This window comes from Silurus aristotelis (assembly GCF_946808225.1).
Source record: "Silurus aristotelis genome assembly, chromosome: 22".
Taxonomy (NCBI): Eukaryota; Metazoa; Chordata; class Actinopteri; order Siluriformes; family Siluridae; genus Silurus; species Silurus aristotelis.
Window position 1 is genome coordinate 12,783,356 of NC_139595.1, and position 12,076 is coordinate 12,795,431.

The 12,076-nt window shown below is 38.6% G+C and overlaps 1 protein-coding gene across 4 annotated transcripts in view; it reads left to right on the top strand.

Moving 5' to 3' along the window:
- kcnq3 (potassium voltage-gated channel, KQT-like subfamily, member 3) overlaps positions 1-12,076 on the top strand; it is a 41,601-nt gene that overhangs the window by 11,244 nt on the left and 18,281 nt on the right. For all 4 annotated transcript variants that reach the window (XM_083525672.1, XM_083525671.1, XM_083525674.1 and 1 more), the window contains 2 exons: positions 10,237-10,327; positions 10,619-10,745. In XM_083525672.1, the coding sequence (XP_083381798.1) occupies positions 10,237-10,327; positions 10,619-10,745 (218 nt within the window). The remainder of the gene's footprint in view (positions 1-10,236; positions 10,328-10,618; positions 10,746-12,076) is intronic.

Sequence of the window (12,076 nt, forward strand, 5' to 3'; positions counted from 1 at the left end):
ACAATGAATACGCATAAGTGAAAAAATGATTTATTTGAAAACCTAAATATGCTGCCGTGTGCACAGTGTGAAGCGTTCATAGGCTGAACTGGAAAACATACATTTATGCCCATCACGCAAAGACTACAGTATGTAAAGGAAAAGAGCCAGAAGTAATGTCTTATCCAAAACCTGAACTTACTGTGATTAACTGAATAGGTTACATTGTGTGGGGATTTTTAAAGTGTAGTTTCAGAGACTTTTTTGTTTTGCTTTATGGGATCTTAATCCTGATTTCCACCTACAATAGAATCATGTATACATTTAGCTTTTTTTTATACTTTTTCCTGCACATACTGTTTGTTCATAAGAACTAACCTTTTTGTGCATGACACTGTAACAACTACAGTTGCATTTCAATGCTCTAATGCACCCAATCACATTAATTAACTGTGAGAGCTAATGTGTATTTAGCAAATGAATGCAACAGCACCACCAGCAGTTAGAGCTCACCACTTAAGAAACCATGTTAACATTTGACCCAATTAGATTTCAATATGACTGTAGAAGTAGAACATTAAAGTAAGAAAATGCTATAAGTAAAGGAATATATGATTTATTAATTCATTTAAAAACATAATTTATTCTGCTTTGTCCTCTTCAGGGTTGCAGTGGATCCTGAGCCTATATAGACTTGTTGAAATAAAAGTGCAAATGAGTTCATTGAAAAAACATTCACAGCCATTTCCAGACCTTAAAATTCCAGCATGCATGCTGCAATGGCCTTGTTTTACACTTGTTGAAATTCTCGGTGTTTAGAGGTCAGTAGAACTCCCTAGTAAGGTTTGTGACTCACTGGTGACTCACTCTTGGCAGATCCAAGGTTTTCACATAATTAAGCTGCTTTTGAAATTCAGCCACAATATTTTTTTTTCATTTCGGGAATTTGTGCAAGCAGTAGATATTTGCATTCTCAAAATATCTTTGTAAGCTCCTGAATGTGTTGTGTTTTCTTTTTTTCTTCCTCTTATAGACATGCTTTGATTGTATATGTTCTTCTTCTTCTTCTTCTTCTTCTTCTTCTTCTTCTTCTTTTTCTTCTTCTTCTACTTTCGGCTTCTCCGAATAACGTGTCTGTGGTGCTCTTCCTCTGCATGAAACCATACTGTTGGTCACCTCTTCCCTCAGCCTGGCTTCCACTACTCTTTTCCATAACTTCATGGTGTGCCATATCAACTTAATTCCCCTTGTAGTTACTGTAGGCCTGCACACTTCCCTTATTCTTAAAGATTCCCTTATTCTTCTCCAATTACTCAGGCATCCTCTTACCTTCCAAAATCTTGTTGAGCAACCTGGTTAAAAACTCCACTACCACGTCACCTAAACATCTCCATGCTTCTACCGGTATGTCATCTGGTCCAACCAACTTTCCTCTAAATCACTGCTCTCACTTACTAATCCTATCCACTTCCTTCCCTCTCTCTCATTCATCAGCTGCTCAAAATACTCCCTCCATCTTCTCAACACACTCTCCTCACTAGTCAATACATTTCCATCTCCATTCTTAATTGCTCTAACTTGCAGCACATCCTTCCCAGCTCTGTCGCTCTGCCTGGCCAATCGATATCAATCCTTTTCTCCTTCCTTAGTGTTCACCTTCTCATACAGCTCCTCGTATGGGAGAGTGGTAGCTCAGTGGTTAAGGTGCTGGGTTATTGTTTGGAAGGTTGGGGGTTCAAGCCTCGGTATCACTAAAGCTGCCACACTTGAGCAAGGCCCTAACTCTATGTGCTCCAGGGGTGCCATGTCATGGCTGACCCTGCACTCTGACACCAGCTTCCGAGCAAGCTGGGTTATGCGAAGAAAAATTTCACTTTGCTGTAATGTTTATGTGACAAATTAAGGCTATTCTATATATATGCCTTTTCCTTGGCTTTTGCCACATCCCTCTTCACCTGCTGACGCATCTCGGCTCCGTGGTGGTGAAGAGGTGCTGGATGATTGGGCAACTACTGCAGAAGTGATGAGGGAGACAACTAGAAAGGTTCTTGGTGTGACATCTGGAAATAGAAAGGAAGACAAAGAGATGCTATGGTGGAATGAGGAAGTGCAGGAAATCATAAGGAGAAAGAGAATTGGGATCGGCTGAGAGATATGAAAAGTAGGAGAAGTACAAGAAGATGTGGCAGCGGGTAAGAATGTGGCAAAAGCCAAGGAAAAGGCATATTAAGAAGAAAGTAAGAGCAGCTATTAAGAGGATGAAGAGTGAAGAGTCGGTTGGACCAGATGACATAAGAAGCATGGAAAGGTTTAGCAGAGATGGCAGTGAAGTTTTTAACAAGATTGTTTAACAAGATTCTGGAAGGTGAGAGGATGCCTGAGAAATGGAGAAGGAGTGTGCTGGTAAGAATGAGGGAGATGTGCAGGCCTGCAGCAACAAGAGGGGAATAAAGTTGATCAGCCACACCATTAAGTTATGGGAAAGAGTAGTGGAAGCCAGGCTGAGAGAAAAGGTGACCTTCTGTGAGCAACAGTATGGTTTCATGCCGAGGAAGAGCACCGTGGACGCAATATTTGCTTTGAGAATGTTGATGGAGAAGTATAGAGAAGGTCAGAAGAAGTTGCAGTGTGTGTCTGTGGATCTAAAGAAAGCATATGACAGGGTGGAGAGAGAAGTTGTATGAGGAAGTCAGGTGTGGCAGAGAAGTATGTGAGGGTGGTGCAGGACATGTAGGAAGACAGTGTGACATCTGTTAAGTGTGCACTAGGAATGACAGACTGGTTCATGGCGGAGGTGGGACTGCATCAAGGATCTTCTCTGAGCTCTTTCCAGTTTGCAGTTGTGATGGACAGGTGTCAGACAAGAGTCTCCATAAACTATGATGTTTGTGGTTAATATTGTTAGTTGTGGCGAGAGCAGGGAGCAGGTTGAGATGAGCTGGGAGAGGTGGAGGTATGCGCTGGAGAGAAGGGGAATGAAAGTAAGTAGGAATAAGACAGAGTACATGTGTGTGAATGAGAGGGAGTGCAGTGAAGTGGTGCAGTTGCAGAGAGAAGAGGTGGTGCAGGTGTAAAGAGTAAAAGCTAAAGTTTATATGACTGTGGTAAACCTGCTATGTTGTATGGTTTAGAACCAGTGGCATTGACTAAAAGACAGGAGGTGAAGCTGGATTTGCAGAGCTGAAGATGCTGAGAAGATGCTGAGACATTGGGAGTGACGAGGATGGACAGGATTAGAAATGAGGAACAGCACATGTAGGAAGTTTTGGAGACAAGCTGATGATGGTGTGATCGAGATGGTTTGCACATGTGCAGAGGATGGACATTGAGTATATTGGTAGGAGAATGCTGAGGATCAGTGTTGGGGGTAACGCGTTACAAGTAACGTGCGTTATGTAATAATATTACTTTTCTGGAGTAACGAGTAAAGTAGCACGTTACTTTATAAATTTACACATTAATATCTGAGTTACTTTTTTAAAAAAGTAATGCGAGTTACTTTTCAGTTAAATTATTTTTCATAAAAAAATAAATACTGAATTAAAATGAACGTAGTCACGTAGAATCGCGCACTCATACGTGCGAGCCGCGGGAACAGAAGCTGGTCAGATGCAGAGATGGCAAACCAGAGCATTACATTACTGTGATGGAAGTATTTTCTAAATATAGAAAACTTTTGCCGACTTTCCACCACTGCAGCTCTATTGACTGCTCAGAATAAAAGTATTCTGTGGGAGACACATGTACGATGCCATCACAGCGGAGAAAGAGAGTAAATTCACAGCTCATTTGCTCTTTGTGGAAAGATAAACTGCCACGGTCACTGATAATAGCGCAAACTTTGTAAAAGCGTTCAGAATGTTTCAAGCTGATGATGAAGCAGATAATGATGTAGAAGAGGACGAGGTCATATTTACGGAATTGCACGATGTTTTACGAGATGACAGCGAAAGGTATGTTCTCCCTCCACATCACCGGTGTGCAGCCCACACCCTTAACCTTATATACAGGAACGATAGTTACATTCCTGACGGCGAAGGCAGATTGCAAAGCAGTGTACAGAAGAGCGACTGGAAAGTGTTCAGCCTTGTGGTCAAAAGTTAGTCGATCATCTTATTGTTCTCTAAGAAGTTATTAAGCATTTTAAATGTTTAAGACATGTCTTTTGCCCTAATATAACTGATTTCTTAATGGCAATTATCTATATTACACCTGTTACACCTGTAAGGCGTGAAAGAGATACAAGTAACGCAAAAGTAATGCAAAAGTAATATAACGCATTACTTTCCATAAAAAGTAACTAAGTAACGTAATTAGTTACGTTTTTGGGGAGTAACTCAATATTGTAATGCATTACTTTTAAAAGTAACGTTGCCCAACACTGCTGAGGATGGAGCTGCCAGGAAGGAGGAAAAGAGAAAGGCCAAGGTGGCGGTTTATGAATGTGGTGAGGGAAGATATGACGGTGGCTAATTTGAAAGAGGCAGATGTACAGGCCAGGGCAGTATAGATTGATAATTGGCTGTTTGCACTGGATTGAAATGGGCATTGTTACACAGAGCTGGTGAGATTAGAACTTGGACCAGGGCACATAGTCACGACAGAGCCATTTATACTGTGCATTGTGTCCAACAAATGCAGTTGTGTTCCCTTTTCTGCAGTTTATTTTGCTGTTGCATTACATATCCAATCACACTAGCAGGTTTTGCGTGTGTTTCCCTGTGTAATTTACAATGTCCACCTCTTGTACATATAAAGACAGGGTAATTTGCTGGATAACATGATTTGTATCCATTCTGCAGTCACATAAGCATTATTTCTTTGTCATGTGTGTGTTTGTGTGTGTGTTTATCTGACATGCTGACTCTACATTTCATTATTGGATCTCTAGTGCAAATTGCTTGTTAGCAACTCTCTCAGGAACTGCAGGTCTCTTACACTGTTTTTCTCAACATGTTTGTATTCTTTAAAAAACTACTAAAAAACAGGCTGATTCAGAACAGAGAATGAGTGAGTTACTGATACTGATGTAAAAGAAGGAAATTAGGTTTTCTTACTCATTTTAGTTTGTCAGAACAGCACCCCTCTTCTGGTTCAGTCTGATCTGGTTTCTCTCAGTATTTTCATTGCAAATGAATCACATATTGGAAGCAATGTTAGTTGCTAAGATATTGGTATTATTGCAATAATGGTTGATCTGAATCCTGCATATACCTTTCAGCATTGATGGACTATTCCAGAGGTAAACGCTTCCATTTCTATATGCACTAATGCACCCATACCATCAGAGAGGTAGGGACATTCAGAGATGTGTTGTAGCCACTCCAGTGCAATTTTTGCTATGTGCTAAGGATTGTTGTCCTGTTGGAAAATAAACCGTCACCCCAGTCTGAGATCCAGTGTGCTCTGGAGCAGGTTTTCATCAAGGATGTCTTTGTACATTGCTGCTTTCATCTTTCTCTCATTCCTGACTTGTCTCCTAGTTCCTGCCACTGAAAACCATCCCCATTCAAGCCAAATAGTTTAATCTTTGTTTCTCATGGCCTGAGAGTCCTTCAGGTGCCTTTTGGTAAACTCCAGATGGGCTGTCGTGTGCATTTTACTGAGGACTGCCTTCTTTCTGGCCACTTTACTATACAGGCCTGATTGGTGGAGTGCTGCAGAGATGGTGGTTCTTCTGGAAGGTTCTCCTCTCTCCACAGAGAAACGCTGGAGCTCTTTCAGAATAACCATCAGGTTCTTGGTCACCTCACTGACTAAGGCCTTTCTCCCATGATCGCTCGTTTTGGCCGGGCATCATGCTCTAGGAAGAGTCTTGGTGGTTCCAAACTTCTTCCATTTACAGATGACAGAGACTGAATTAACATATGGATTCTTCTTTGCATGATAGAGCCTTCACTTGCATTTGTGGATGACATGGCAAACTGTGTTCTCAGACAATATATTTTGGAGGTGTTTCTGAGCCCATGCAGTGATTTTTTATTACAGGATTATGCATGTTGTTAATGCAGTACCGCCTAAGGGCCTCAAGATCATTGATTTTCGCTCTTGTCCCTTGTGGACAGAGATTCTCCAGATAGCTGCCTCTTTTTCAAAAGTCTAAAAGCCATTTCACAATTGCCTCAAAAGCTATTTCATGGGCTGTTTCATGTTCCCACATTAATCCATCATCAATTGAGCAGATAAAAGGTCTGGAATTGATTTCAGGTGTGGCATTTCTGTTTGGAAGCTGTTACTGTGAATCCCAACAAAAGAACTCTCAATGGAAGTGAAACAGACCATCATTAGAATGAAAAGTTCAAACGTTTTGTACATTCTGAGAAAAAAAGAGAGCACAGGTAAGCTCTGGAACTTAAAAAGGCCTGGACGTCAGTGGTGGATGATCGCAGGATCCTTTCCATGGTGAAGAAAAATGCCTTCACAACATCCACCGAAGTGAAGAACATGCTGCAGGAAGTAGGTGTATCAGTATCTAAGTCTACCATAAAGAGTCACACTTCATGGGCGCAAATACAGAGGGTTCCCCACAAGGTGCAAACCATTAATCAGCCTCAAAAATACAAAGGCCAGATTAGACTTTGCCCAAAAACATCGAAAGAAGCCAGCCCAGTCCTGGAACAGCCTTCTTTGGGCAGATGAAACTAAGATCAACCTGTACCAGAATGATGGAAAAAAAAACTATGGGGAAGGCTTGGAACAGCTCGTGACCAAAGAAAACCACATCCTCTGTAAAACATGGTGAAGGCAGTGTGATGGCATGGGCATGCATGGCTTCCAATGGTACTGGGTCACTATTGCTTGTTGATGATGTAACAAAAGACAGAAGCAGCAGGATGAATTCTAAAGTGTATAGGGATATACTTTCTGCTCAGATTCAGCCAAATGCTGCAAAGTTATTTGGACGGCGCTTCACAGTACAGATGGACAGTGACCCAGGGCCAAAGCTTTTAAGGCAAAGAAGTGGAATATTCTGCAATGGCCAAGTCAATCACCAGATCTCAACCCAATCGAGCATGTATTTTACTTGCTTAAGACAAAACTTTAGGCAGAAAGACCGACAAACAAGCAACAACTGAAGACTGCATTAAAGGCCCGGCAAAGCATCAAAAGTAGGAAACCCAGAGTTTGGTATTGTCCATGAGTTCAAGACTTCAGGCAGTCATTGCCTTCAACGGATTCTCAACAAAGAATTAAAAATTTAAATTTAATTTACAGTAATGTTTATTTGTCCAATTACTTTTGAATTGAGGTAACTGTATTAAAATGGTTGCAATTCCTAAATGTTTCATAGGGTATTATTGTTCAACCCCTCTAAATCCCTAAAGTCTGCCTTTCAATATCATCTAAGTTGTTTAATTTTAAATCCGATGTGGTGGCATGCGTAGCCCAAATCATGAAAATTGTGTCACTGTCCAAATATTTCTTGGCCTAACTGTATATGTATGTATGTATGTATGTATGTATGTATATATTCGTATATATTTATATATTTATTTAGTTTATTTATTATTGGGTTTTTTTTCCCAGAAATTGAACATTTTCTCAGTTAAAACATTTAATATATTCTACAGTAAATTAAAGCTAGTAAATTGTTTTCATATGCTCTGGCTGAGTTCTAATATCAGTCACAGCATGACATGTAATGTCTATAAAAGGCTCCTTCTTTGTCATGATTGGTCATTATTATTAACTCAAGAGACACTAATGGCTTCTACTTATTTATAGGACCAGAAGTTTATATATATATATATATATATATATATATATATATATATATATATATATATATATATATATATATATATATATATATATATATATATATACAGTGAGGAAAATAAGTATTTGAACACCCTGCTATTTTGCAAGTTCTCCCACTTAGAAACCATGGAGGGGTCTGAAATTGTCATTGTAGGTGCATGTCCACTGTGAGAGACATAATCTAACAAAAAAAATCCAGAAATCACAATGTATGATTTTTAAACTATTTATTTGTATGATACAGCTGCAAATAAGTATTTGAACACCTGTCTATCAGCTAGAATTCTGACCATCAAAGACCTGTTAGTCTGCCTTTAAAATGTCCACCTCCACTACATTTATTATCCTAAATTAGATGCACCTGTTTGAGGTCGTTAGCTGCATAAAGACACCTGTCCACCCCATACAATCAGTAAGAATCCAACTACTAACATGGCCAAGACCAAAGAGCTGTCCAAAGACACTAGAGACAGAATTGTACACCTCCACAAGGCTGGAAAGGGCTACGGGGAAATTGCCAAGCAGGTTGGTGAAAAAAGGTCCACTATTGGAGCAATCATTAGAAAATGGAAAAGCTAAACATGACTGTCAATCTCCCTCGGACTGGGGCTCCATGCAAGATCTCACCTCGTGGGGTCTCAATGATCCTAAGGAAGGTGAGAAATCAGCCCAGAACTACACGGGAGGAGCTGGTCAATGACCTGAAAATAGCTGGGACCACCGTTTCCAAGGTTACTGTTGGTAATACACTAAGACGTCATGGTTTGAAATCATGCATGTCACGGAAGGTTCCTCTGCTTAAACCAGCACATGTCAGGCATGTCTTAAGTTTGCCAATGACCATTTGGATGATCCAGAGGAGTCATGGGAGAAAGTCATGTGGTCAGATGAGACCAAAATAGAACTTTTTGGTCATAATTGTTTGGAGGAAGAAGAATGATGAGTACCATCCCAAGAACACCATCCCTACTGTGAAGCATGGGGGTGGTAGCATCATGCTTTGGGGGTGTTTTTCTGCACATGGGACAGGACGACTGCACTGTATTAAGGAGAGGATGACCGGGGCCATGTATTGCGAGATTTTGGGGAACAACCTCCTTCCCTCAGTTAGAGCATTGAAGATGGACTGAGGCTGAGTCTTCCAACATGACAATGACCCAAAGCACACAGCCAGGATAACCAGGGAGTGGCTCTGTAAGAAGCATATCAAGGTTCTAGCATGGCCTAGCCAGTCTCCAGACCTAAACCCAATAGAGAATCTTTGGAGGGAGCTCAAACTCCGTGTTTCTCAGCGACAAGCCAAAAACCTGACTGATCTAGAGAAGATCTGTGTGGAGGAGTGGGCCAAAATCCCTCCTGCAGTGTGTGCAAACCTGGTGAAAAACTACAGGAAACGTTTGACCTCTGTAATTGCAAACAAAGGCTACTGTACCAAATATTAACATTGACTTTCTCAGGTGTTCAAATACTTATTTGCAGCTGTATCATACAAATAAATAGTTAAAAAATCATACATTATGATTTCTGGATTCTAGATTGTGTCTCTCACAGTGGACATGCACCTACGATGACAATTTTAGACCCCTCCATGATTTCTAAGTGGGAGAACTTGCAAAATAGCAGGGTGTTCAAATACTTATTTTCCTCACTGTATATATATATATATATATATATATATATATATATATATATATATATATATATATATATATATATATATATATATATATATATATATATATATATCTCCTACTCTTCTACTTCCTTACATTCTGGACTGCCAGTATTTCTTTCCCAAACTAGTGGTTTTGTCACATTCCTTGATGTATCACCTGACTGTACATAGGGTTATATTGATCAACCTGTCAAGATTATTCCCTCATGAGAATAATAGTCACTTAATAATTATCTCAAGTGCTTATACTGTTTAGTTTGAAGAAGACAGTAACTCATATATGGGAGAGCTGGCACATTTATTGGTTTCAGTTGAACTACTTAACAATAAGTTAAATGACCACATGCAATACTTCCCACATTAATCATGCATATTTGAGTCAGATTATTAATATAATCAGCCAGTACTGTACTGTATGTTTACAATAAAACCAAAAGTTGTTGTTTTAACCAAAATAACTAAAATGTATAATAGTATGTTTTTTAATAGTAACACTTAGTTGGAAATATTTAATATAATAAAAAAAATTGATTTGTAAATCTTTACACTTTACATTTTATCACTATGATGGTTAAGTAGGCTTGGTGTTAACATTTGTTTTTTATTTTAATAAACACTAAAGGGATTCTATTTTTCAAAACAGCTACATCCAACAAATGCCTACTAATATACTTTGTTACCAAAATAAATTATATAGAGTTCTGGTCAACGTCAGACAAATGGTTAACCATTTGTCTGACGTTGACCAAACTCTATATAATTTATTACTGGTGTGGACCAAAAATTATTAACCTAGCCATTAATTTATTTCTTGTTTTTAGGTTTCTGATAGTTCTGGCATGTCTCCTTTTGGCCATTCTTACAACATTCAAAGAGTATGAGGATGACTCTGGTCACTGGCTGGTGGTTCTGGTAAGTGTTTGCATGTGACTTGCATGTACAGTAAGTACAGTATGTGTGTATTGTGTGTTTAGTAACAATTAAGCAACTCTGTGGTCAACACAGAGTTTTGATCATTTTCCCAAACTAATTTAGAATTGCACTGACTATTATACACACACAAACACAGAGTTGAGAAAAACACAGTTAGGTGTATGGGATGCAGAGTAAAAATAATGCTGTAAAATCTGCCGCTTTTATTAAATATTTTCTGTTTCCTTTTCTCTTCTACTCACCTCTCTCATTCTCTCACTCTCCCTGTAGGAGACATTCACTATTTTTATTTTTGGAAGTGAGTTTGTGCTGAGGATCTGGGCAGCAGGATGCCGCTGTAGATATAAGGGTTGGAGAGGTCGTCTCAAATTTGCTCGCAAACCACTGTGTATACTGGGCAAGTGTCACAGACACACACTGACACACACACATAGAGTAATCCTATACTTACATACAGTAGTCTACAATTTACTGTAGAAACATTATCTGCATATAAATCTGTTCCTGATTTTAAGCACTGAATGAAAAATTTATATTTTATAAATATTTGTATATTTTACAAAATAATACATGTGAGGACTATCAAAATGGGGTTGCACTGACTATTTATCTAGTACCTTTAATAATCACTGCTGTAACAAACTGTTTAACTAGCCAGTATGATAAAATCTCAGGAGGTTGAAAACCTTCCCAGTCAGCAAAAAAATTTGGCCCAGACTTGGCATTCATCTAGCACAACTGGCATTCATCCGGCACTGGCATACAGCATGTGGGCCAAACATGGCCCAGGTTTGGCAGAGGTGGTACCGATTTTAAGGCGGCTCACAAGACATGGGCCAGATGTCATTTGTAGTATTTGGCCCAGATGTCAAGTATATATGTGGGCCACATACGTATGGCCGATCTTATATTTATAACCCATATTTAAAATCCATTTCAAATACCTTTGAGTAAAATCCCAATGTTTTAATTCACAAAGATATTTCCATCTTTCTGTGTCTCATGCCTTCAAGTTAATCCAGGCAACAATAAAGATTTACATTTCTGAATTATGAAAATCAACTGTAATTGTTTGATTTCAGTTGATAAGGTTTTTGCGAATAATTTAAACTTGTAGACAAATAAACCACCAATTAATACAGTCTAAACATTTTCATTATATTTAATCCTTAGCTAAATCTAAAAATACTGGGCACATCACTATACCGTAATTTTTGTCACACTGTATAATAATAGTAAAGGTGAAATAGTGGAAGACTTATTTTGGTCATGTCATTACACTCAGGAATTCTGTTATGATATTGGTGTTTTTGTTAAATTGAAGATTTTGCCAGAATTTTCATTAGTTTTTGTGTAAGGAATTTTATGTAAAACAATGGGCTTTTTTTATTTATATTATTGATTGATTTATTTTGTATTTTTTTTTACTGTTGTATGTTTGTTGTTGTCTTTCAAGTATCACTACTGTTGATATTTTGTATTTTGTACTGATTTGTATGTTCTTCTTTTCAGCAAAAAAAATAAAAAATAATACTGTGAAGGGTTGGGGTAGGTGTAGACAAGGGGTTGGCAACCTTCACCACACAAAGAGCCATTTGGACCTGTTTCCCACAGAAAAGAAAACACTGGGAGCCACAAAACCCTTTTGACATTTAAATTGAAATAACACTACATGTAACGTTTTTTTTTTTTTTTTTGCCTTTATGCTATGTATAATCAAACCATAAT